Source organism: Lotus japonicus, chromosome 5, assembly GCF_012489685.1.
Source record: "Lotus japonicus ecotype B-129 chromosome 5, LjGifu_v1.2".
NCBI lineage: Eukaryota > Viridiplantae > Streptophyta > Magnoliopsida > Fabales > Fabaceae > Lotus > Lotus japonicus.
The window spans coordinates 56,485,389-56,511,637 of NC_080045.1; the positions used below are offsets into that span (position 1 = coordinate 56,485,389).

Consider the following 26,249-nt stretch of genomic DNA (forward strand, 5'->3'; position numbering starts at 1 on the left):
AGGTTGCTAACAGAAGTACTTACTCTCGCTTAGTAACACAACCCTCACATAGCCAGCTAAGAAAAGTACACTGAATCACTGAATCTAAGATTTGAACAACTTTAGATTGATCCAATAACCAGCACAAACAGCCAATGCAATAGCACTTGCAAAAAATGTTTAAAGAATGATCCTTACTCAAAGGGGAAAAAAACAGAAAAAGGGAATCCAGTTCCCACAAATTCAATTACATACAAATTTCTATGAAGGCAGATAAGGTATAAATAAACTCTATCACTGTAAATAGAACAGTGAAGTATGTATGAACTGATATTTTCAGCTCCTAGCAGCAATAGGGACAAACAATCAAACCATTCTCATTACACTGAGGGCACTGAGTGCTCTCTTTCTCTTCATTTTCTGCAATCACCTTGTGGCTTCCATTACACTTGAAGCATAGCACAAACCTCACCCCACCACAAGCATCACAAGCACCATCAAAGTAATCCATTGGAACCCCTTCAAAGAGTTTCTTCAGCTTCCCCTGCTCATGCAAAGTCACAACTTCTTCAGCTCCTCCAATGTACCTTCCCTTCACAAAGAGCCTTGGAGGCAGAGTTTTCCCATCCAAAATGCTCCACAGCTCATCCCTGAAACCTTGGTCCATTGATATGTCCCTCTCAAAATACAGAACCTTGAAACTCTGCAGCAGGAACCGGATTTTGCTGCAGTCTTCAAAGGTTTTCCTGATTCCCCTGAGTGTTGTTGTGTAGAAAATCACAGTGGTTTCACCTCCTGGTGGACACTTCTCTTCAAACAACATCAAAGGGTCTTTTTCTTCTTCATCTTCATCTTCCTTGTTCTGTGAGGACTCTGTTTCAACTCTGGCTCTCCTCTGTTCTTCTGTCACCAGAGCATGTTCCTTCAGAGCTTCTTCAAATGCAGCTAGTAGATTAGGATCAAACAGGCTACCGGAGTTCAAATCCGGTCGCCGGAACGATGAAATATCAATCTCCGACATAGGAGTTTTCCTTTTACTACCACCACCACCATCAGCTCTTGATGATAGCACCAATGGTGATCTCTTTTCCTTCAAAACTCCACCACCACTCTGTTTCAACCCTGTTTCTTCTCTGACCTTGTTCTGTAAAATAGTTACATTACCTTCAGATTTCAGCAAACCTGGCACTATGTTCTCTTTGTTGTCATTGTAATCATCCGAATCCATATCCTCTTCTTCTTCAAGGTCTCTCATGAGCTCAGACACATCGATGATGTTCTCCTGCTCCTGCACATTTTCGCAGCTCTGGACAGCTTTCTGGGAATGTTTTTCTCGGGAAACAAACGGGGTTGGTAGATTGAAAGATGGAATCTTTGGGAGAAAATCAGCATACCCATCTGAGGCTTTCAGCTGAAGAACACGTTCTGCCTTCAGAGATGAGATCTGTTTGATTGATTTGAGCTTCTTCAACAGCTTTCCTTTCACCCCCTTCATTTTTTTTTTGAATAATCTGGCAATGAAAGAAAATTGGAATGGGATTCTTTGCTTAAAATGGGTTAAGGAGAATGAAAATGAAGATTATGATCTTCTTGTTGGATTACTCAGACAGAGAGAGAGAGAGGAAGAGAGTGAGTGAGTGACAGTGAGAGAGCTCCAACGGCTATAAATTTTGCTGAGTGAGTGCGTTTTAAATTTGGAAGCTTTGTGATGAGTTGGATGAAGAAAAGTGATTTTTGGTTTTTAAGTCAACGACAAAATGTGTGTTAGCACAAGTCATGCCAAGTGAATGAACAGATCAGCATAGATTGGCTTATGTGGACCCCACTAAGTACAGACTGATGATTGATGATGAACTGTAATTTATTATGTAATTTTGTTTTGTTTTGGAAAAAGTTTGTGAACAACGTTACATCTTTACTGTGAGATGGGCTTACCGTTTCTAGAGTATTCGTTATCTTTCAAGTTTCAACTCTTGAGAATGGAAAAAATTTATTGGTCAATCTCTTACTGTTGAGTGTTGATAATGAGATGAGAGATTAATTTTATAACTAATAGTTGTGGGGATACATTGGTTAATGTAGCTTTCATTATAACAATTGAACCCGTGAGTTTTTCCAACTTCAACCCGATTTTAATGGAAAAATCCATTTTGACGGGGTTTTGGAAAAACTAAACTTGAATCCAAACAAACATAGGGGATGAGAATGGGCTTAGGTGCTAATACCAACCTCGAATATATCCCTATGTAATAATTACACAATTTGAATCATAATAGAGGCACAAGGTTCTCCATTGTAACCTACCAATTTTTAGGGTAAGGTTAACCCCTAGCTGTGATGTCAACACATCTCGCAACCAACTAAACCGAATTTGAGCATCTTAAGTTGTCTCAATCTCATGAATGACTTCTATATTCCCCGAAAGTTAGCTTAAGTGGTAAGAGTCAGGGGACATAAGAGTTTGGGAGGGTGAAGGGTGCATGCTTCAAACCATGAGGATGACTAATTTACTAACATTACTAACAACTAATATTTTCCTATCAAAAATAAAGAAATAAATAAATGACTTCTACAATGCTACCATATACATGATAACAACATCTTTGTACATAGAGGATGAGTGAAAAACTCGTGCGGCGATTGATACATGAAACAAATAAGACAAGTCAAGTCATACTCATCCCTTTGAAAGAGATGTAGAAAGACTAGATTTCTTTGTGCCCCACATTCGCAAACATTGATAGCAGACCCTTGTCGACTAAGTTGTAAGGTCACTTTAACACGGGTGTCATGTTAGAGTTATTAATGAGAAACTTATTGAAATAAGCTAAATTCTTGTATTTGACATGTTGTAGGTCCGACCTTTCAATTGTGCTATTGAGGTGAGTTAAATGTAAGTTTAGTACAAGTACTTCTTCTGCCTTTGATTAAGGCACCATACCCTCATTCTAAAATTTTTCTCACAAGAAAAAAATTGCCACCACAAGTTGCAATTTCCAAATCCATCACTGGAGCGCGAAGAGGGAGTGATATGTAGAAGGGAGAGAAGAAATGAGAAGATGTTTAACTCGGAGATGTGAGGTGATAGGGACTAGGATCCTCTCATGTGAGATTTCTCTCATATTCCATCATGTTGAAATTTCGTGTCTATCTCTCTCTTCATATATGTAAATTGATATAACCGATACTCTTAAAATGTTAATGAAAATGAAGTTAGACATAAAATTTCAATATGAGAGAAATTTCATATGATAAGATCCTAATCCACAATTTAGCTGAAAGAGTGGTAGGATAAGTAAAACCCTTACTGCCAAAAGCAATTGCCCAAAAGGCACAAATCACATCTTCAAAAAACAACATCCATACATTGCAAGCTGCAATCCATGCACAGAACACCATATGTTCCTTAAACCTTCCAAGGTTGCCAAGTTAATCCTCTTATTTTACCATAATTCTAGTAACAGCACTCAGAAATCAGTGTTCAAAGATCCAACACAATACACCAACATTTGAGACATGTGGCACTGAGTAGCATCCATTCCCCACTACTCTATTCTATTCAACTTGTCTCAAATCAATGAGTTTTCGCCTCCAACTCCAACTCCAAGGCATCATCATCAACAACACCTTTCGCCCACGTCACTTCTTCTTCCCATTTCCCCGCTTTTCCCATTCCATCTCAACAAGGTTCCTTTTTCTTCACACCCCACTTTTTTTTCTTCCTCATTTTGTGTTAAACTTTACATTTTTCGTTGTTTTGTGAATCATTTTTGTAGTTTCAGTTGTGGGAATTTGGAAATGGAAGATATGAAACTAGCTTCCGAATTATCAGTGGGTGATCCTGTTTTGCTGGACCAGAAAATTGCTGCAATTCGTTTGGCCGGTCCTCACAAGCTTCAGGTTTCTGCATGCATTTCGTTGAGAATAAGTTTCAGTAGTCTAGACCATGATTTTGTATGTGACAATCCAATTGGATCATTGTAGTGGCATGATAAAAAATGGGTACCATTCAAAATATGATTTTTTTTCTTCAGATTTTCCAATCACAGTTGATATCTATTTCAATAGTTGTATTTGTATTAACAGATTCCTGATGCCAGGTGATTGTTGATTTTGATGCTACATTAACCAAGTTTTGGGTTAATGGAACTCGTGGCCAAAGTAAATTCTTTGTTTTCGCCTTTTGATTCCCTTGTCATTAGGAATTCTGCTATGTATTATATCTAATAGAATCATTTTTAGGCAGTCATGGCCTTTTGCAGCAGGGTAATCCAGAATATGATGCCAAAAGGCAGCAGTTGTATGAATATTACCATCCATTAGAATTTTCGCCGACTATTGGACTTGAAGAGAAGACGAAGCTCATGGAAGAGTGGTATGAGTGAACCAGTTTCTCAATGTTGGAGATATAGGCCCTAAGTTAAACAGTGATATTTAGTATTGACATTAATGCTTACTGCTGAAACTTGAAACTTGGTGTATCAGGTGGGGGAAAACGCATGGTCTTCTTATTGAGGGAGGACTCACGTATGAGTCGATAAGACAATCAGTTGCTAATGCCAACATAGCTTTCAGGGAAGGTGTTACTGAACTTTTTGAGTTTCTGGAGGTATATTTCCATCCTTTGGAACATATAAGTTCTTATATCTTGACATGAGTATTCCATAACTGGTGAATTTATGAAATGTAATGTAGCTTTGTGAAAATTCAATTGCTGAGATTGGTTCTGCATTTTAATTTTATAATTTTCAGGAAAGAGACATTCCTGTGTTAATATTCTCAGCAGGGCTTGCCGATATCATTGAAGAGGTCTGAAAAGTATATTTAGTTTTATGACTAAACATTGCTCTTCACTTTCCTCTATGTTATTATATGTGCCTCAATCACAGTATATTGCTTTTGCTGATAATTACAGGTTCTGAGGCAGAAACTTCACAGATCCTTCAAAAATGTGAAGATAGTATCCAACAGGATGGTATTTGATGATGATGGCCGCCTTGTATCTTTTAAAGGTGATTCTATGTTGCGTACATTCACTAAATACGTATTTGCATGTAGATATTAAAAATTTTAATTTATTTCTTTCTATTTAAACCTTGGTGAGGTAGCAAACAATGTGGCAAAATCTACAGTGCCTTTAACTTTGACTTCCTAATAAACAAGGAGCTCAAAGGATGAAATATCAATTAGGGTTACTTACATACTTTGATAAAGGTTCCTTGCCTGGGAGAATGGACAGCTAAAGAAATTTATCTTGAGTCAGTACCTGTACCTGTATCTTGAATGTGAACCAGATATGACCCTTGCCAATTCCGATCTCAGCTAAAGATTAGAAAGAAAACTTGAACCTATTAGAGAACTCCTGATTCCCCAAAACTCGAAGCTTTTGATACCTGTATAGGTCTCTTGCAGGGTAGTAAATAGCACTCTGGAATCTCTAACTCTAGATATCTGCATTGTAACACACCAATGAAACTATTAATTACCAATGGGCCCTGATAAGTGCATGTAAACAGACTCAAATTTAGTCGGCCTTGACACTTACTTTTTGGTGTGAATAAATCTATCTTATGCAAATTGAACCCTCATTCAGAGAATTTGACAAGGAGTTCAGTTACATCAACCTGAAAACAATTTGCAGAAGTATTGATATTGTGTCTTTACTCCCACAGTCTTGGAACACCCTTTTTTCCTTCAACTGTTTTTTTCAATGCTTTGCCATACTAGACTCAAAAACTAAAATAAATATAACTGCAGCCGTGAAAATTGATGTTGACCTTCGGGTATAGCTGTGTTTTTGCAGCTCGTGGCTGAGTTAGAAAGAAAATTTTCATATTCATGTGCTTGTTGTTAATTAGAATTGGAGTTGTTTGGATAGAATATAATTTTTCTGTAGAGCTTTAAAAACCTTTACTAGATAAAATTTGTTCTTACTTTTTACTTGTAAAATTCGATTTCAGGAAAACTGATTCATAGCTTAAATAAAAATGAGCATGCTCTTGATATGGCTGCGCCTGTTCATGAGCAATTTGGTGATATGGATGATCCAACTGATGACAATGCATTAGTCAAGAAGAGAACCAATGTTCTCCTTCTCGGCGATCATGTTGGAGACTTGGGAATGTCTGATGGCTTGAATTATGAGACTCGAATTTCAGTGGGATTCTTGTAAGTTAAAAATATTTGCTTTGCCAAATTTTATATATTCTATTTGCTGAAGTAACACATAAACTTGAGCTCATTTAATGTCTGTGAGGTACTAATAATTTATGCATGGGACTTGATCCCTGCTACATTTGTTTTGATGTTTTGAATAGCTGTCGTGATGCCCTAGATGAAAGCAATTAACCAGAGAACCACGATAAATTGATAATTTTATCTAATTTCATGAGCATGTATATCAAAATTCTCAACAAAATGGATTTTTTCTTTAAATGATTTTGAGGTTTTATTACAGGATTTTATGCTCCTCTTCTATTCTTCCACGTTTGCTTGTATGAATAATAAGGTTCATAATTAATGATTTGAGCTCTAAGCCTCTAATTCTTTTACTTCTACATGCATTAGCTGGTATCAAATTCTGATAATGCAGCTGCTCAACCTCGTTTTTTTTTTTTTGCAGGAACCACAACATTGAGAACTCACTTAGCTGCTATCGAGAAGCTTTTGATGTTGTTTTACTGGTAAGTGGATTCGGTGGAGGCTGCGTCTATTGTGTGTCAGTTTGAAACTGACACACGGTGCTTCAGTTTCATTTTTTAAGTAATTAGACAAAAATATCCTCTATTTCTGATAAAATTCCATCTTTCTCCCTCATCATCTCCACCGTCCCAACACCACCATTTGCTCCTACACCACCGCTTCTTCAATGCTTTGTGATCAAACTCCATTTTGTTTCTGAAATCAAACTTAATTTGCGTTTTGGCTTAATGTTTTGGGACTTTGGGTTGTAATGAGCATTTCCTCCACATTTATCCTTCATCTTATCTCTTTGTTTTCCATCTTTTCTCCTACCCCTTTCTCCTAACTTCATCCCAGTTTTTTTTCCTTTACTCCATCTGTTACCACTGGCAACATCGTAGCCTCACCGCTGAAGAACATTAGCCTAGCCGTTGCAGCACTGTGGCTTCGCCGCAAATCTGGGTTTGCATTGCTGAATTTTCAGATCTGGGTTTCTGGTGGGGGAGGCTTTGGGTAGAAATTGATGTGTTTATGGATCTGATTCTTGGTGGGGTAGCTCCGATTTGCTTGAACCTTGATGGCCTCCTTGGATTTCTCCACACCTCAGCGGTCATGGGAAACTCCATTCCCCTCCATCGTTTTTGGTAGCGTGGGGGTGAGGGTCAGTGGATGTGGAAGGGAGAAGGAGTGGGTTGCGGAGGAGGGCGGTGGGGGAAGAAAAAGGGGGTGGGGATGGAGAGGAGTAGGAAAGGTGGTGGGATGGGTTTGCAGTCTGCACTCTGCACTCTAGAGGACGTGAATCATGGTCAAGATTGGGGGAGAAGGTGGGGGTGGGTTGGAGAAGAAGAAGGGTGTTTTTGTAAATTAAAATATGATTAACAAATGAATTATTTTAATGCTAATTTATCTGTACCGTTAAAATTTAAAAATATCAGATCCAACGGTACATATGAAACTGAAGCACCGTGTGTCAATTTGAAACTGACACACGGTAGATGAAACCTTCGGTGGATGGTAAAATATCTTTAGATTCCTGGTTCCTTCTAATTTGTGTAAGAAAATTTCTGTTATTGTTGACCTCGATAACTGTCTCTGCATTACCGAGTATCAACACCATATTAAACTAAATTAATGCATACATCTTAGTATGTTATTTGATTTTAGATGACTAATGTTTACTCTTACAATGGTGTTTGATTTTCTTTGTTGATAGTATATAACTGACTTTGTGTTTGTAATAAATAATACCAGAAGAGTGGATGGCAAGCTAGCTAATTCTAACTTGCAAATTATTTCCTGCAGAATGATGCACCCATGTGGGGAGTTATCAAACTGGCCTCTCTTCTGTGTTCAAGTGGGAGGTGATTATTTTGCAGAAATCACATATTCTTAGCAGTCTCATTGTTTTCTTGTCTTGCACATCCGAGGTCACTCATTATTTCCCCTCATATTCGGATTTGAGTGGCCTTTAGTGAAACCATGGTTACAGGCTTACAGCCAAGTTTTTCCTTCCTAGATATGGCAGGTGATTAGTTAGGCTAGACCATAGTTACTTTACTAAATATGTTTACAAGTTATGCTGTAATCTCTACATGGCACACAAACCGCATTTTCTGTTATTCAAGGTTCATTTCAGTCTCTGTGCCATGGCTTTGCTTGTGTACATTACCTTAGGCAGGCAAAAATATTGCCTGTATTCACCTGAGTCTGTCTTTAGAAGTTGATTTACAAGTACTTTATAATAAGCATAGCCAGTATTTATTTTAAGCTGTTATGAGTATTTGAATTAATTAATCTACACTGAGCCGAAAAAGTGGTTCAAATTCACGGAATTCATATATTCTATAATTGACTAGGAACTGAGTGGTGTAATTAGCCTTGTCTTACAAACTTTTATCATCTGCCTTGAAACCAAAGTTATATAAATAGTCACATACATGAAATGAAATGGGATCTATACATTTAGTGTTAAGATTAAAAAGCCCCTACCATAATCAAGAACATTATTGATCAGAAAACCAGGTTATGAAAATTCAAAAAACTGAATCTTCATCTCAGGGTAAGCAACTCAAATGGGTTTCTAATGCTAAGTTGTCAAAACCAAACTCAAAAGGGGAAAACATTAGTTACTAATCACAGTGCAGCTCCATAGAAATGAAATATACAACTGCCAATACCACTGTAGTGTTGACAAATCAGCTGTTATTATTTTAAAGCAAGGGTTACTTGAGGGTTGTGTAGTGGAATTCAATTTGTAATCGTCGATGAAGTGGCATGGATGCTTTCAAGCCTCTCTTGACATCATCCTGCAACTCTCTAACAGGGATTGAAGCCAAGAATCTCTTAATGTACTCTTTGCATGACTCCTTGCCTCTACATATAATCTCCTTCTTCCTAACATCATTGACTTCATCACTCGGAGGTTTTGCATCCAGCACCTGATTTTCATTACACAGTTTCTCAATTCTTGTGTTTGCATCAAACTTCAGGATATAGGCCTGATTGCACCCTTCATGCAGTCTCTCCCCCAAAGTGTCTATAATGTAGTTAGCATCATGCTGGACCTTTAGGACAAAAAAATGGTCATTCCAACTCACTATGTATACAATTGCCTCACTAAACAAGTGCAATTCAGATGCACAATGGCTAATTTCTTCCCATATACTATCAAACGACATTGCACCATGAAGGAAATCAAAACCTTCACCCTCCTCAAGTTCCTCTGGAATGAAGAATCCAACATAGGACTTTTCCGGGACTACTGATACTCGACGGGTTTTGGCTCGGAAAACAGTATCAAGATCAAAGTGTTTATCAGGAAAATTCTTCATATAGTCCTTGTTCTCGCAGATGATTCTCCATTCTGATGATCCATCTTTGATCAGGCTATCAAACTCACACTTGATTGGAATCTCAGCTTGGTTTAGTTTCAACCAGTCAACAATCAGAACAACTAGGACTGCACATGCACTCTCTCCCGCGGCACATTCGCTCCTTTGGTCGATTGAAGCGAAAAAGATTTCGGTATGCAGCTTCATCAGTCCATCCTGGCTAATGACTTCCTTGTGCTCCCAAGTGCCTACAGTAAAATTGTTCTCCCCAAACCCAGAGATAGATGATTGAGTAGTGGTGATATTTTCTTGTGTTTTATGCCACTGCAGGAAACATGTACCCTTAGTCAAAATGACCTTCAAAGGTTGTTCTAAAGTAATGTTGAAAGTATAATATAAAACGATTTAGTCTAACCATGTAGTCTAGAATTCAGCTAAAGCTTTTGGGCTAGTTGGTTCATGATGACAAGTAGAAGACGAAAAATGATTAGAACAAAAAGGTCAAATTGTGCACATGATACATACCTTTTGACAAGTGTATTCATCAGAAGAGCTTAGCACCCTCCGATCATAATCAATATCATCTCCACCCTCTTCTCCATAATGTTTTTTCAGAAGTAGCTCTCCTTTCACCTTGAAGGATCTGGATCTAAACTGCAGCTTCCGTTTCCTCCAAGAAAGGATTCGGTATTTTGAAATATGATACTCCACCTGATCACATGTATTATAATTCTCAACAAGGGCATCCCCAAAATAGGAATTTTGGCTGCCACTGTTGAGCTTGAATTCATTTTTACCATTAAAAGTTGAACTTGTATAAGGTGATTCTCCTACATTGTTTCCACAGGTCAGTGTCTCATAGCTCATTGAATGCCTCACACAAGAATCCTCATCCCTCTCTTCTGATTTATTCACATCATCATTATCTTGTGAATCTAAATCAGATGTATACTTGTATTCAGAATCTTCACTTCTAGTGGAGCTTCTACCATCACTTCCTTCATCTTTGTAGCTTGCCTTCTTTGCTCTTCGAGTTGATACATAATCAGTAAAGGTTTTTACTCTTCTCAGACCTGCTTTCAGTGTAGAAAATTCCACCAAGGATCTCACCTCCTCAGGTTTCACCAAACTTGCTTCAAATTTCTTGGAAGAGAGAGGTGGCCATGGAGGCCATCTCATCATCTTCACCACCATTGGCTCAAAATAGGAATTTTCAAATCAAGACCCACAAAAGGCAATGACACTGTGGTAGTGGAAATTTAAAAAAGATTATATTTTGAGATTGTATGAACCAAAAAGTTTATCTTTTTAAGCAAATGGGTGTGTTAGGGATACTAATTGAGTAAAGTTGGTAGGGTTCTCAAAAACAGGATGAGAGATTCAAAAGGCAGTTGAAAACTTTTAGAGGGGTGAAAAATAGAAGGTGCAAAACACAATGATGGGTTTTTGGAATGTGGTATTTAAGATATTTGGTGAACAGTTACATTGACAACAAGATTCTGAAAATCCAAAGGTAGTAGAAGACAGGTTGTGTGTTCATTCACAGTTGGAAATTGAGAGAGTGCCGGCCCGGCCTCAAGAATTTCATGCTTACTCACTCAATCCACCTAAGTTCCAACTTGCTGTAAGAACACAAAAGCAAAAGGACAAAGGAGCTTGACTATTACTCCAATGTCTTTGCAACATGGTTTCAATTGATTCACACTTCTCATTCTCTACTATCTCATTTACACTTATTTTTTTTCCTTTCATATTACGTCACCTATCATATCTCTCATTTCTTCTTTTCTCTTGTGAGTGGAATTCAAGTGTGAACTTATACTTGTTGTTTGTGATAGGGTATGTATTGCTATGCAGCTACTACTCATGATTTGGTACTTTTTGGTTTGGATTGAACTTCTGTTTTCTCAAAACTCGTCTTAGGTGAAACCAAAACTATAGTAGACAAAGCAATTTTCCTTGGTTTTTGCGTTAGTAAATCATGATGTAGTTTTTGTGTGAGTTTCAAGCCATGCACGAAGACTGTTTGTATTTCAATGGATTCAAACCGAGTCTTGACAGGCCAAGGAGGACTCCTTTCAGGTTCAACACTTGGAATTGTGTGAATGAAGATTTAGAATATTTGCTAACTGGATTGAACTCAAAAACAATCATACACTAAGTAACAATCTTAGGCTGCGTTTGAATTGCCAACGTGAACCAAGTTCACTCAACTTAGTCCAAGACCTTCTTTCACGATCAAAGCTTTGAAATGTGTGTTTTAGCATTGGAATGTGTATGAATGTTGTTCCAAACTTCCAAATGGCTAATCAAACACACTTAATAATGTAAACCATATTCTTTGATAGCTTATATGGTATATGGCACCATTTACATTCCACATACAATATTGGTTCTAATATATCTTTGTTTGAGTAGCAAGAAACTTGTATTTCGTTAAGCAAAATCTCGAGGAAAAATAAATAAACTCCGGAAAAGTTTTAACTTATATCCCTCAACCTGGAGGGACTTCAATTAAATAGCCAAATCAAGTAGCTTTTGGATACCAGGGTCAAGCCAAAAATTGTACTGTCAATGCAGTAAGCAAACCTCAATCTTGGCAAATATTACACACATATCACTTATGCATAGTCTTGACTAAAAAGAAAAATCTTAGCAAAGTTACAAATATATAAGCTGGGGAGGATACATATTGATATCAGATGCAAACTTTATTGATATTATAATGGACTAGCAACACATTTTCAGACACTTTTTTCTATTAGTTGAAATTCACGTGAATCCCACGAAATTGAGGTGGGATCCACCAAATTCAAATGAGATCGACCAAATGTAATTTAGTGATCATGAGTTTCAACCAATAAGAAAAAGTGGGTGACTTTTCCCAATATTGTAACTATAGTATTGTTTCAGAATATGCTCAAAGTGAGCTTTGACATGGTGGGTTATGCTCATGCAGTTGTTCCCCCAAGGCAAGTAAGAATTCAGCTTGCTGAGAAATTGTAAGGAGACGAGAAAATTGACGCAAGAATTCCTGGCGAAGAAGATCAGCCTGTTGTAAACCAGATTAGCATAATAAGTACCATCACAACAAAATATTTCTAATCAAGTGTATGTTTGAAAACTTTTCTAAAATGGATTCTGAAGTCTGAATCAATTATGGAAAGAACCTTCTATGAGTAGCTTCTTCTGAGTCTCAGAATTGATTCTTATAAAAAAGAAGGCCTTTTTCACACTATGCTAGTATGCTTTCACGACTTACAGACCATACACATGAACATGTATCAAGAAATTAAGTATGCATTACCTGCTTTAAGAAGCACAGTTTTTGAGAGACACATGTCACCTGAAATCCTTTGTCACCTGCTTCTGTGGCTTTATCAAGGGTTTCCTGGAGTTTTTCCATGCCTTGTGCAAGGGCTTCTTCAGCTTGTTGACATGTATATCCAAGATTAGAAATATCAGAAAGTTGTTCCTCGGTCCAAGAATGTTGAAGTCTAGGTAGAATAACCTGAATCCAAAGTGCATATATGCTTAGCGTTAAGGAACATAATTGTCCTAAATTTCTCAAATAACAAGGAAAAAATTATTTTAGATAAAAAGCATCACCTGAAGAAGTTCAGAAGGGCGAAAGCCTCCTCCAGTCCGCCACAAATCGCCATACTTGAAGAATTCTACATTTGTAGCACTTGTTTTCATCTCAAACAGTTCAAAATAATGCTTCATGATTCTGTCTTTAAGAAACAGCAGCTTGTCATCACCAATAAGGTGTTTATGATCATTTAAACCACTCTGTATCTCAGAAATAAGCTTGTTATGTTCTTCCAGCCAACGTGCATAGTTCATCACAAAAGTTGTATTACCTGCAGAATGCTTAATTCAGTTGCTTTATGTATTACTCAAGAAATAAGGGAAGTAGTGGATACTGAACAAAAAGTTGTATGGTATATTCATCAGGAATCAAGCTTTAAGTGAAAGGAACTAAAGCTTTAATTCAATAAAAATAGTATAGTATTAATCAAGCTTTAGTTGCCTCAGCACCAAACATGGAAATTTTTTATCTAAGAAAAATACTACTAGAATTTATTCTACGGTCAAAATCAATTTTGGGAATAAGCTATTGTGAGTAGCTTTGAGTGTTAGAGTTGATTCAGAGGAAATATAAACTTATCCAACCATCTATCTCCTTACCCTTAATTTTGAAGATTTCTCCTTGTGCATTAACCTCATTCATTGGTTTGTTTGCAAGAGTCCTGCCTCTCTGTCTCAACTTGTTACAAGTGGAACTCATGGTTTTCCTATAACTGGTAACTGAAATGAAAACCAGTTAGTAATCAAGTTCATAATGCACTAATGAAAATGGTAAGAATGAAGGATGTATATATCACCAAAAAGTTAAAAAAGGAGACCAAGAATGTGCAAGCCTTTTGTGCATGAATCTACCTAAAGGAAACAACCCATCAGCCACTTGTCTATGGAAAAGTAAACTTCATGCGTTATTAACCATTCATTAATATACATTTCTTAGATTAATTTACTTTTTGGTTTAAAACATGAGGTGTGTATATATCATTATTGCATGTAACCTTCTAAGACAATTATGTTCGAGTCAGATATGACCAGTATTGATGGCAAAACCAGTATTTAACCTAGATGCGTTCACAGACACTTAAACACATAATCTCTACTTAGGTTATATGAACAACTCAATGTCGATTGATCTTGATGTTATTTCTTAAAATAATTGATTATTTAGGAATCTCTCCAAAGAATAAACTCACTATATATACTTTTGGCCTTTCAAGACATCCCAAGACAAAAGTAGATGTGATGTGGAAAATCTGTCTACAGTTACTACTTAGGATTTGTATCTCCCAACCCCATTTGGAGGTAGATTCATATTGGAACTGTTTCTAGCTCTGACTATGTCACTCTGTCTCATTCTCTCCTTTACTTACTATGTAGCTATCTTCCAAGGTAGTATTGAATCATCACTGCATGTGCATCTTCTTTTTGCCTTTGAATAAAATAAGAATCTTATCTCACATGGAAAAAAACACTGCTTTTGATATAGTGTGGGATCCTGCTTGAGTGATCAGAAAAATTTTGGGAGATAAAAAATGAATGTACACTTGGAAAGTCCTTTTTCATGACAAGCAATGAAGCTAAAGAAGCCTCGTGTAAAATGTAAAGTTGATCAACGAGATACTTTCACTCAAAGAGTTAAGCCAATAGCCTTGGTGAGTAGGTTGTGTGACCTCATCAAAGCTCTCAAATAGTTGTTGAACAATCTACAAAATATAAATAAATCTAGGGTCTAGATTATTGATGGACATGTTCTAATGCCACATGGTAATCATTTCATCCTTGCCGTACCAAATAAAGAATATTCTATTGTGAGTTGTGCACATCCCTCAAACCTACTCTATGTTATAATTTGAACTATTAACTAACTCTATTTTAAAAGATAGTTTATTGGTGAGAATTGCTCTACTATTTGTAAAAACTTATTTTGCCTTGCACTTATTTTATCTTATTTCTAGTCCACACTGCCTCAGACGTTTGAAAAGTAAAATTTGCAGGACCTAAGAGCAACTCCAACGCTGGTTTCTTAACCCAGCTGGAGTTGCTAAGATACGGTTTCTTATTTTTTTCAGCATTGGAGCTTGTTGAAAAGGCAGGTTCAGTTTCTTAGCTACAGTGCATGGTTGCTTCTGCAAGCAACTATGCTTTTTGGTTTCTTAAGTTAAAAAATGATATTTTCTCTCACCGAAACCCAACTGATTTCAGTGGGAAAACAACAGAATGGAAAACAGAAGGCAAGAAGATGAAATTGAACATGAACATAATTTTTTTGCAATAAATTTACATGAACAGAACCTCAAATTTACAGACCAGAGGTTAAAATTTACATGAAAAAAAAAACAAAACAAAAATCATAATCCAAATCTTGACTCAGAAGCTCTGATCTGCAAAGGGAGATGAGAGAGTTTCAATAGAAGGGTCATGAACAAACGAAAATCAACAAAACAAAGAGAAAACAACACGAACTCACCTCAGATCACTTTGCATGTGAGGAAATGAAGCTTCTTTGCGAGATTGAAGGCCTTGATACGATGAAACAAGGTCGGTGGTTGCCGGAGGGTGGCGGGTTGGGGGCGTTAGGCCTGGAGCATGGATGTTTGGCGGCGGATTGTGGCGGAGCCTGGCTTTTTGAGGTGGATCGTGACTCTTCTTCTTCCTGCGAGCGTGAGTGAGACCGAGAGAGGAGATCGCGAACAGGAACAGGAGAGGAGAAAGAGAGAGCGAGTGGGTGAGAGAGATAGAGAGGAGGGACAGAGGTGGAGATGGCGGTGGTGGGTGTTTGTTGCCGGTGGAGGTCGTTTGGAGGGGCTTGAGGAAGAAGAAGGTGAAGGAGAGAGCTTGAGGGTTAGGAGGAAGAAGGGTGAGGGTGAGGAGCGGCTAGGGTTCTGAAGATGGGAGAAAAGAAAATGTATTTATAGTGGGTGACCGGCTGAGCCGGTCATCCCACCGTTATGGACCGGTCCAGACCGGTTTAGACCGGCTGGAGCCGGTTTTCTGCCCGTTTGGGCTTTTTTTTTTTAATTTTTTTGAATTGACCGGTTTGACCGGTTTTCTTACCGTTTTTTTCAATTCTCAGCATATTTACCTTATATATAGTATTAGCAACAACAAGTATCGCATTCATTGGCCCAAACCACTATTTAACCTTCAATTCCCAGCTTCTTTACCTTATACACTAGCATTTGAAACACTAGCATTTACTCCCACAATTTCTCTCTTGTCCAAAAATTCTCAAATTTCTCAAAATGTCTAATCCTTATGAGCAATACTATCCACTGCTCGACAATGAAACACCTCCTACAAGTGAAGGTTTGCAACCTTCGCCTATGTTTCCACCACAAAACCAATCTCCGCAGATGATTCACCCGCAAAGCCAACCTATGATGGTGTTCCAACAACAAAACCAACATTCGCAGATGATTCGCCCGCAAAGCCAACCTATGCGGATGTTCCAACAACAAAACTCACATCCGCAAATGTATCAACCACAAAGCCAACATCCGCAGATGTGTCACCCTCAAAACCAACCTCCTCACACCGGTGGTAATGTTCAAAATCCTTCGTATCAAATGTTTCCACAATCGTTCTACCATCAAAACCAACCTCAGGGTCAAATGGGACCATATCCACCACAAATGTCTTATCCAAACAATCCACAATATTGCATGTATCCACCACAATACCAAGCACCTCCTACTGGTAGCAGCAGTAGTTCAAAAGTCTCAAGTACACAATGTGAGGCTATGCCCGATGAGCCTGAATTTTCTACTCAACGGGGTATAGATGATATTGATCTTGAAGAATCCGGAAAGAAACGCACCAAATGGAGTGGTAAAGATAATATACTTCTTCTTCAATCATGGCTCAACGTTTCTACCGATCGGGTCGTGGGAAATGAGCAAAAGTCAGATTTGTTCTGGAATAAGATTCGAGCCCAATATGAGGAGTACCGCGACGATGCCTCTCCTTCGAGGACATGGTTATCCCTGAAATCTCATTTTAATAAATTGAATGCTGATCTTCAAAAATTTGTCGGTTGTCACACTAAAGCCGTCAATCATTGGAAAAGTGGACACTCAGATAAGGACATCATGGCTACGGCGCATCAATTATATCATGTAGATACGGGTAAAGATTTCAAACATGAGAATGAATGGCGGTTGGTGAAGGATGAATCAAAGTGGAAGGGAACATTTATGACAACCAGTTCAACGAGGCAGAAGAAGTCAGGAGATGGGGTGTATGCAACATCGTCTGACCGGAGTGCATCAATTGAGGGCGACGAATATGAGGCCACACAACCAGCAACCCGCCCGTTGGGAAAAAAGAACCAGAAAAGGAAGGCCAAAGTAGGAGACACAGCTTCAAGTGATCTCGATTATGTTCCTAACTCCGAGATGATAGCCATCGGGAAAGCTAAACTGGGATTCCTTGCGAGTTTTGAGAAGCTCAAGACTGAAGAACTGGAGGTGAAAAAGGAAAAAAACAAACTTCAAAAGGCGCGGTTATTGAAGGAATACAAAGATATCCTTATGGAGGACACATCTGAAATGAACGAGGTGCAGTTAGCAACGCATCAGCGCCTAGTTGAATTCGCCATGAAAGAACTAGGAATGTCTTAATTCTTGTTGTTGTCTTTCTTAGCGTGTGCCAATGTTGTGATTTTAGCATTTCTACTTATTGATTCTGCATTAGTGTTGTAATTTTAGCATTTCTACTTATGTGTATTGCATCAGTGTTGTAATTTTAGCATTTCTACTTATGTATTCTGCATTAATGTTGTAATTTCAGTATTCGAATTTTTCTTAATGTGTACTGCGTTTCTACTTATGTGTTCTATATAGTCGTTGGGGAATATAGTCGTTCGAGAATATAGCCTTTGGGGAATATAGCCGTTGGGGAATATAGCCGTTGGAGAATATAGCCGTTGGGGAATATAGTCGTTGGGGAATATAGCCGTTGTAGAATATAGCCGTTGGGGAATATAGCCGTTGGAGAATATAGTCGTTGTTGTTTCTCTTATTTATACATGTCATATTTCATTCATCTCAACATTCAAGAGTTGTTTTGTCCTCTCATATTGTCTTCCTCCTATCAAATTACACTGATAGTTTCTCATTGTGTCATAGAATGGATCCAAACAATATGGCCGACTTGGACATTTACGACGTTGTCATTGACGAACTTATCAATGACACGACTATAGAAGATATGATGCAGGAGGAGATGAAGTTTTATCAACGACGTGCCAACACCGTTAGGCCCAAGCGAACAAGAAAGGTGATAGAGAGAGATCGTGAAGCTGGGAACGAGCGGTTGTGGAATGACTACTTCTCTGAAAATCCTGTGTACACGGAAGAGCTTTTCCGACGAAGGTTTCGAATGCGAAAGCATGTGTTCCTCAGAATTGTAGGGGCCCTTGGGTCTCATGACCCGTACTTTTTAATGTCTGTCGATGCAGTTGGAAGACAAGGCCTGTCACCATTACAAAAGTGCACCGCCGCTATTCGTATGTTGGCGTACGGATCACCTGCTGACAATGTTGACGAGTACGTTCGAATTGGTGAAAGTACTGCAATTGAGTGCTTAAAGAATTTTGTGGAAGGTGTGTGTGCAGTATTTGGTGAAACATACTTGAGGCGCCCGAACCAGGAAGACATTACCCGCTTACTTCAATGGGGCGAGTCTCGTGGATTTCCAGGTATGTTGGGTTCTATTGATTGTATGCATTGGGAATGGAAGAATTGTCCAGTTGCGTGGAAAGGTCAATTCACCCAAGGTGATCATGGAAAGCCCACAATCATGCTTGAAGCAGTGGCATCACAAGACTTGTGGATTTGGCATGCATTTTTTGGCATTGCAGGTTCTAACAATGACATTAATGTGCTAAATCAATCTCCGGTTTTCAATGAGGTTTTGAGTGGAAATGCTCTCATGGTGAACTTTAGCGTGAATGGAACAATATATAACATGGGATACTATCTAGCAGACGGTATATATCCCCCGTGGGCTACATTTGTGAAGACCATCCCAATGCCGCAAGGAGAAAAAAGGCAAAAATTTGCGAAAAGACAAGAAGGAGCAAGAAAGGACGTTGAACGTGCATTCGGCGTTCTCCAATCTCGGTTTGCAATAGTTCGTGGTCCATCACGCTTTTGGCATCCGAATGAGATGAATTCAATAATGTATGCTTGCATCATATTGCACAACATGATTGTTGAAGATGAGCGCAACACGTACCGAGGTAATTTTGTTTATGATCAGGTCAATAATGACATATTGGATGCTGAAGTAGTAAGTGGTCCTATTCCCGCTTTTAGAAATATCTTGGAAAGAAGAGCACATCAAATTGATAGGTCAATTCATCACCAGCTTCAAGCAGACTTGGTGGAGCATATTTGGCAGCTTCCCGAAAACGAGAATAATGAAAATTAACCTTCAAGTGTTATTATGTATTTCATTTCAAATGTATTGTTGCTTATTTTTCATTGTCATGTATTTTCTTTCGTCTTTATTTCTATCATTCAATAAAATTGTTTTTGCTAGAAATAACACAATGTACTTTTTTATTTTTGTTTCAAGTTAACATGCCGATATTTAAATTTAATTGTTTTAAATATTAAGTAAAATTAAATTTAAATTAAATTCGTATTAATTTTAATTAAATTATTTTTAAGTTGAAGTATTGATTTAGTATTAAATTTTAAATCTAAATTGAGTGAAAATAAATATTATTAATTTATGTTGTATGGTGGGACACGGGTGGGACCCTTCAAATAGTAATTTAAGAAACCATGGGTTGGAGCAAAATCTGCTTCAGTTTCTTAGGAGTTTCTTAAGTCTGATGTGGCAGACAGGGCCCACAGGAATAGTGTTGAATAGTGTGTTAAGAAACCAGATAAGAAATTGTGGGTTTGAGTTGTTCTAATAATTGCGAGTGATCCAATAAACTGATCTATGATAAGCTCATATGTTAAACCAATTGCATTTTATTCTTGATTCTCAAATTTATCTTTTTTCAACATAAACCAACCCAATCACCTGATTACAATTTTTCATGTTAAAACATTTACATTTATTTATGCTTTGTAAATTTTAGTATTTCTATTTTTTCTTTTTAAATTATGTCGACATTGTCATCTAGGCTCAAGTTTCTTTATATATATATATATATATATATATATATATATATATATATATATACTATTTAATTCTGTTGTCATATTTCAGGTAAAACAATTAATTAGTTACACATAGTTCTAAACATAAAAAATTAAAGCTTAAATATGTTTTTGTCCCGGTATTGTAGAAAATTATAGGTTTTGGCCCTTCCTTTTTCATTTAACTTAGGTTCCTCTATTTTAAAAATAAGCATATTTAAACCCTAACAGTCGCTATTAAAGAGCTTAGAGTCTCAACCACAAAGAAGAATCCCTTATTAAGGGAGATCGAGCTCCAAACGCAAATATGAATAATGAATCAATCAAATATGTCTAATATGAAAGATATGAGTGAGTTTAAGTGCCGCAACTCGTCCTCGTATTCACATTTTCAAATATGTGCATGCAGAGTGAGATTGTTCGAGCTAACATTGAAGATTGAAAATAACTCGGAAAGAGAGTTTTGGAGGTGTCAATATTGGGATGCAAGTTAAAGGTGATCACTAAACCTAAGCCTAAGTCTTCACATAGGTGCAATAGCTATGTGAGATGTTGGTGTTTCATCCAAAACCACACTTGCTTGAAATTGGATCACTTTAATGAGTCTCCACTTACTTGAGTTCATTCACTCCAAGTCCCCTAGAATGATCTTTAATCTGCTTCCATGTTTTGCACCTCCAGCTTCAGGTGCTAGAGATGTCGCTACTCTGCTTCTATTATTCTCACTGCTTTGACCACCAGCCTGACATTGCATTTCAAAATGAGCAGTATGAGTTAATAAGTCTTTACCAAGTATGGATTTGATTTCAATTTGAAAAACCTATTGGTTTGTGGATGAAGGTTGTGTTGTGCTAGTAATTTTCTGTTGATCCTCACATTAGGTGCATCCTGTATAACAACATATGTTTAGGTTTGGATTATCATATTGAATGAGATACTTTCAAATATAATCAAATACACAAAATAAAGAAATATGGATTTAACCACCACAATCTCAGGAGGTTGATCAAGTTCATGTTAAACATGCACTGAAAGTTCACATTTGTTATTCAGAGCATAGTTTCCAACTCAAGTGCATCATAATAGTTTACTAATTGCCTCAGTCCACTCTCAATTGCTTCAAAGTAAGACGATCTAATCCATGATATACATCTATAAAACCTCGGTTGATTGACAAATGCACCCTTATGATGAAGTTTCATTGAGAAAAGTCAATCCTTCCTACATTGAATAATTAATAAGAACAATAAAAAAAACTAAAATTCATGTTAAAACAACAACAAAATTAATGTAGAATGCCTCTAAAACATAAAAGCATCAATGTTTGGTCCCCATCATAAACCCTATAACCTGAAAACTATAAACACAAGTTATAGTGTTCAAAATCAATAAGTGATGGACACGAGGATAATCTCCATGCGTTACGAGATTGTCCCCATGCGAGGGAAGTTTGGAGCCGTTTTAATGCGCTGGGTTGGCCGGGCTTTCGTGCGTCATCAGTTCAGCGGTGGGTGGAGGTGAATCTTCGAGGTAAGCACTCTGTGTTATTCCTTGCGGTTTTATGGCGCCAGTGGCGTTGGAGGAATGAAATGACTCTGGGAGATAAGCGCTGGACAGCTACCTTCGTGTGTGATGAAATTAGGAGGGATTTGGATGATTATGAGAAATGGTTGAACGGTGCGGAGACACTCCTGTCATTGCAACCGGGGATGGGGACTTGGACACCGCCGCCAGGGGGGTGTGTTTCGCTCATGGTGGATGGCTCCTATAGTGCGGTTAGTGGTTGTATGGGAGTGGGAGGCCTTGTGCGTGATTCTGCAGGCTTGTGGCTAGGAGGTTTTTATGTTGGGAGGAATGGAGGAGACCCTCTGTATGCAGAAATGCAAGCACTGGCAACGGGATTGCGATATGTTTGGAAGAAGAATTGGCGGAAAGTGGTTTGTGGATCAGATTGTTTGGAGATGGTTCGTGCAATCGAGAAGCGTGGCGCGGAGTTTCATCGGTATAGTTCTGTGTTAATGGATATCCTTTTGCTTCTCTCTAGGAATTGGGATGTTAAAATTGGTCATGTTCAGCGAGAGGGAAATGCTCCAGCAGACTGTCTAGCGGGAATTGGTGCCAGACTTCAGTGTGCTGTAATGGATTTAGATTCTCCTCCTGAGGAAGTAGTGCCTCTTTTCCAGAAGGATTTAGTTGCTTTGTAGTTCTTGTTTTTAATTTTCCTATGTACCAAAAAAAAAAAAATCAATAAGTGATTATTTCATATTGGAATTATTCCATTATTGCACATATTCGATTTAATGATAATTTTTTTTTTGTATTTCATGATAAATTTAAACCAAATCTCTGATTGTGGGATAAGAGATTAGTCTCACAGCTACCAAGTGTGAGAATACCCTCATCAACAAAAAAAAATATATATCTTCAAAATAGTAATGATTGATTTATTGAAGTTATTGTATTTTACTAAGAGGAAGGATAATGCAATTATATTTGATTCATTTTAATTTTCAAACATGTAAAAAATTTATTTATCAAGTATTTTGCTGCATTTTTATTTTTAATGTGATAAGAACATTTTTCGATTATATCAAATGTTGTCGAGCTCAGTCACTACAAACCTAGAACAACCCTTGTCTCTGTGATTTGCTGCTAGTTCCTCACGCGATTCTTTCACACAAACACTTCCCTTCGTGTTCATGATATGCTTCTTCATTTCTACCCTGAATTTGAAGATTCCAGAAACTCTCCAACCCAGGAAAGCTTCAATTTTCATTTCTCATTTCAGCTATTTGAGCTGGACATACATACCCATATGCTGTTATCATCTTTTTTTGGTGATTCTGTTGCTTTTCATTGATTCTTGTTGATTGATTTGAGCCTCTGTTTCATAAGTTAGAAACTTGAATTTGTGTTCACTGTTCAGTGTTTTATATAAGGAGGTATCAATTCATGTCTAAGGTTGCAAGCTTGCAAACTTGAATTCACTCACTTTTTCATTGGTTATGGCTTTTGAAACATCAGTTTGACATTTTTTTTCTTACATATTTTCAGTTTTTTATGTTTCTGGACTTGAAAAAGCTTCCTTAGTAGAGAAAAGAGAATGATTTGACAAGCACCTCCAGTTGATTCTTGAGTTAATACATCAGTTTCTCTTGGATACCGCAAATCTGTCGCAAGAATGCAGAATAATTCGGTAAGAAATTACCGCGCAGGCCAGCCGGACTTGTTTTCTATTGAGAATAAGACTTCAAATGTAGAGGTGAATCGGAAGCGGGATGCATATGGATCAAGTGTGTATGGTGTGCCAGTTCATGCATATAATGAAGGCAAGTATTGTCTCTAATCTTAGGTAAAGCATGCTCTAATTAACCTGTGCATTTTATCTGCATCATTCACCCTTGTGGGCGGAGTTTTGATTGCATTATAGTAATATGGTTATTTATGTTCCCCGTGATTAAAACTAGACTTGGGATGAATGGACTTTAAATGATCAATGTCATGTAATGCTTACAAAAACATTAGGTGGTGGGAGAATAAGTAATTAGGGGTATCACTTATCAGCTTATTTTGTGGTATGTATTAAGGAGATGTTCTATGGTTTAAGCCTTGAGTTATGCTATATGGGTGTGTTTTTGTTTAAAATTTACAGAATCATGACTAAGCAAACCTAAATTTGTTATCTTTTTTTGTGTGATGTGATCTGATATTGCCAAACGAACTGCCTTGAATTATGACAGAATAATCTTCACCATCTAGGTTTACATAATATTTGTATTTCCCACACTGATTTCTCAGTTTGTTGAAGAACCTTGTGTTTCTGATGCTTTTTATAGTATTTATTATTATGTTTCAATGTGGTATAGTTATAGCAATTTGTGGTCAAATGTTTCAAAATAGATGCTTACAAATTTCCGTTACAAATTCTGTGATGCAGCTCAAGGGAATAATGGGATACAATCCTACGTTCCTGATGAAATAATTGACCCCAAATTCAGTCGGCTGAACCAAGGCAACCAAGAAAAGGACCACTCTCATGAGCAAGACATGGAGATTGGATACGAAGAAAGCCCACCACAACCAACTTATGAGGGTCTTGAACAAAGATTTGCTGCTGAGATAATGAAATTATCCAGGGAGCAACGTGATGCTGAGGATACAGAATTTGCTAGACACATGGAGGTCAGTATTTAACAGAATTGGTGTATCTTTTGCAATGGGTTGAGTAATTCATATGAAATTTAAGTGTTTGGTATAAAACCAACTCATGTGTCTTCACCAAATAGCTTAGGCTTTTGAGACTTGAGAGTGTTGAATTTGATTTATAACATGATACATGTGGTGGAGGTGGAGGAAAGAGAGAAAATTGTTTTTTTTTTTTAATATTAGAAGACAATTTTATCCCACCTAAGACATTATTGGCGGTTTAGCATAAGGCATCTTCCAGTGGGAGGCAATCCTCCATGGGCCTTTATGGCATCATTCCCTTTGGGATCCCAATAAACATAAATGTTAAATCAGATACAAATAATCCATCATCAATTGATACACATGCTTTGGGTAAATGAGTCGACTAGGGGTGTTTGTCTATATAACCAGCAGTAAGGCCCTGTAAGGTGTTCCTATGATGATGATATGAGTAATACTCTTCTCTCTCTGTTTTCTCTCATCTTCCTCTGTTTCTTCTACTACTTTCTCTCTTCCTATTTCTTCCCTATCATCAATCCAATTAAGTTTTTTTGTTGTGCTTGTAGGCAAAACTCTCCAGGCATATTACCTGATTTTTTCTAACATAGTATATATTGCTGTGGCAGAGAATGCTTGACATAAACAAAGAATACCAGGAGAAATTATCTTCCCTAAGAGCTCAGCAAACAACTCGGAGAGAAGAGTTTCTCCATAAGGAATTGCAGTCAAGATTGAACCAGTATCAAGAAAGCAAAAGAAACCACCGCCCCTATATGAAGGTGACAGATGCTGATAGCTATATACCTGCTTCAACGTTCACTGCAGGAGAAGGAACTAGCAGGTTTCATGATGCTACCGAGTATAAGCGTGGTGGAGAGTGTTCCATATCAAGTGGTAGAAGTAAAGGAAGTGAAGCAAGGGTTCCATTACCTCCTGGTCGTGTTTACAATAACAAAACTGTGTATCACTAGATTTGATCCTACCAATGATGGGTTGGACACCCTGCTAACTTCTACATCCTGCCTCCTGGTAACAAATCGCGTACAAAGAACCCATTTTGTTACTTGATCCAAGGAAAAGAAGGTTAAAATATACTGAGTCCTTGTACATTATACTTATTTCTTATATTTCATCTTTGTATGAAAAAGTTTTTAATTTAATCTCATGCATGCAATGTTAGTTTTCACTGGTTGTCATAATACCGTGGAAATTGCATAAAGTTGTAATGAAGTAGACTGATTAAATTGAGGATTAAATTGAAAATTATTGTCGCGTATAGGGACTTAAGCTATAATATTTAGTTTTATGTCTGTTTTCCCCTTTTTATTTGGTTCTTAAACTTATGTTCTCACAAAGGTTAGTATTTGGTTCTTGAAAAGTTATCATTCTTTTTTTTTTTTTTTGTTTATTGTCTTAAAAAGTGCTCTCATCACTAGCCATAAGTTGATACTCCGATGTATCAAGAGGAAAAATCGAGAAAAGAATAAAGAACATTTTCTAGTTTGATTTCGAAGGAGAAATAGAAAAAAATGAAGGAAAACTCTCGTTAAATTTCTCACATTAAATTAAGAAAATACACATTTTAAAGAAATAATAACACTAAATTTTCTTTTACTATTAATATTTATTTCTTACATACAATTCACTTGATTTTTCTGATTCATTAAAGGTTAAGATTTTCCTTGTAATCTTCACTTTTCCATCTCATCAAACAAATGTAAGGAACCCTTTACCATTTTTTTCACCCTATTTTCTCTGTCCGAATTAAATATAAAATTAACTCAATTTCTTCTTTACTTTATCTTCTCTTCATTTTTTATTATCC

General features: G+C 37.3%; 5 protein-coding genes across 9 annotated transcripts; 2 read left to right on the top strand and 3 right to left on the bottom strand.

Annotated features, from left to right (window-relative positions):
* Nucleotides 1-88: 88 nt before the first annotated feature.
* LOC130721546 (uncharacterized protein At3g28850-like) lies at nucleotides 89-1,659 on the bottom strand. The gene has a single exon (XM_057572346.1). It carries the CDS (start codon nucleotides 1,472-1,474, stop codon nucleotides 323-325), a length of 1,152 nt encoding a protein of 383 aa, XP_057428329.1. The 5' UTR covers nucleotides 1,475-1,659; the 3' UTR covers nucleotides 89-322.
* A 1,606-nt stretch (nucleotides 1,660-3,265) lies between these two features.
* Nucleotides 3,266-8,427, top strand: LOC130717542 (uncharacterized). 2 transcript variants are annotated; one of them, XM_057567790.1, is made up of 10 exons: nucleotides 3,266-3,666; nucleotides 3,762-3,879; nucleotides 4,080-4,140; nucleotides 4,222-4,354; nucleotides 4,465-4,588; nucleotides 4,732-4,788; nucleotides 4,895-4,991; nucleotides 5,940-6,147; nucleotides 6,602-6,662; nucleotides 7,963-8,427. In XM_057567790.1, the coding sequence occupies exons 1-10, from the start codon at nucleotides 3,557-3,559 to the stop codon at nucleotides 8,023-8,025; spliced, it is 1,032 nt and encodes a 343-aa protein (XP_057423773.1). In that variant the 5' UTR covers nucleotides 3,266-3,556; the 3' UTR covers nucleotides 8,026-8,427. The 2 variants fall into 2 exon arrangements, with proteins under 2 accessions (XP_057423773.1, XP_057423772.1); XM_057567789.1 differs by having other exon boundaries at nucleotides 3,268-3,666; nucleotides 3,756-3,879.
* Nucleotides 8,428-8,577: 150 nt separating this feature from the next.
* On the bottom strand, nucleotides 8,578-11,917 carry LOC130717541 (uncharacterized). Its single transcript, XM_057567788.1, has 2 exons — nucleotides 10,017-11,917; nucleotides 8,578-9,815 (listed from the first exon to the last, which is right to left on the bottom strand). The coding sequence occupies exons 1-2, from the start codon at nucleotides 10,683-10,685 to the stop codon at nucleotides 8,883-8,885; spliced, it is 1,602 nt and encodes a 533-aa protein (XP_057423771.1). The 5' UTR covers nucleotides 10,686-11,917; the 3' UTR covers nucleotides 8,578-8,882.
* A 125-nt stretch (nucleotides 11,918-12,042) lies between these two features.
* LOC130717543 (transcription factor TGA4-like) lies at nucleotides 12,043-14,000 on the bottom strand. 2 transcript variants are annotated; one of them, XM_057567791.1, is made up of 5 exons: nucleotides 13,880-14,000; nucleotides 13,683-13,802; nucleotides 13,101-13,354; nucleotides 12,799-13,002; nucleotides 12,043-12,543 (listed from the first exon to the last, which is right to left on the bottom strand). In XM_057567791.1, the coding sequence occupies exons 2-5, from the start codon at nucleotides 13,780-13,782 to the stop codon at nucleotides 12,412-12,414; spliced, it is 690 nt and encodes a 229-aa protein (XP_057423774.1). In that variant the 5' UTR covers nucleotides 13,783-13,802; nucleotides 13,880-14,000; the 3' UTR covers nucleotides 12,043-12,411. The 2 variants fall into 2 exon arrangements, with proteins under 2 accessions (XP_057423774.1, XP_057423775.1); XM_057567792.1 differs by having other exon boundaries at nucleotides 13,935-13,952.
* Nucleotides 14,001-22,812: 8,812 nt separating this feature from the next.
* Nucleotides 22,813-25,700, top strand: LOC130720596 (uncharacterized). 3 transcript variants are annotated; one of them, XM_057571253.1, is made up of 4 exons: nucleotides 22,813-23,197; nucleotides 23,291-23,565; nucleotides 24,174-24,418; nucleotides 25,051-25,700. In XM_057571253.1, the coding sequence occupies exons 2-4, from the start codon at nucleotides 23,418-23,420 to the stop codon at nucleotides 25,393-25,395; spliced, it is 738 nt and encodes a 245-aa protein (XP_057427236.1). In that variant the 5' UTR covers nucleotides 22,813-23,197; nucleotides 23,291-23,417; the 3' UTR covers nucleotides 25,396-25,700. The 3 variants fall into 3 exon arrangements, with proteins under 3 accessions (XP_057427236.1, XP_057427237.1, XP_057427235.1); XM_057571254.1 differs by having other exon boundaries at nucleotides 22,813-23,178; XM_057571252.1 differs by having other exon boundaries at nucleotides 22,813-23,565.
* The last annotated feature ends 549 nt before the right edge of the window (nucleotides 25,701-26,249 follow it).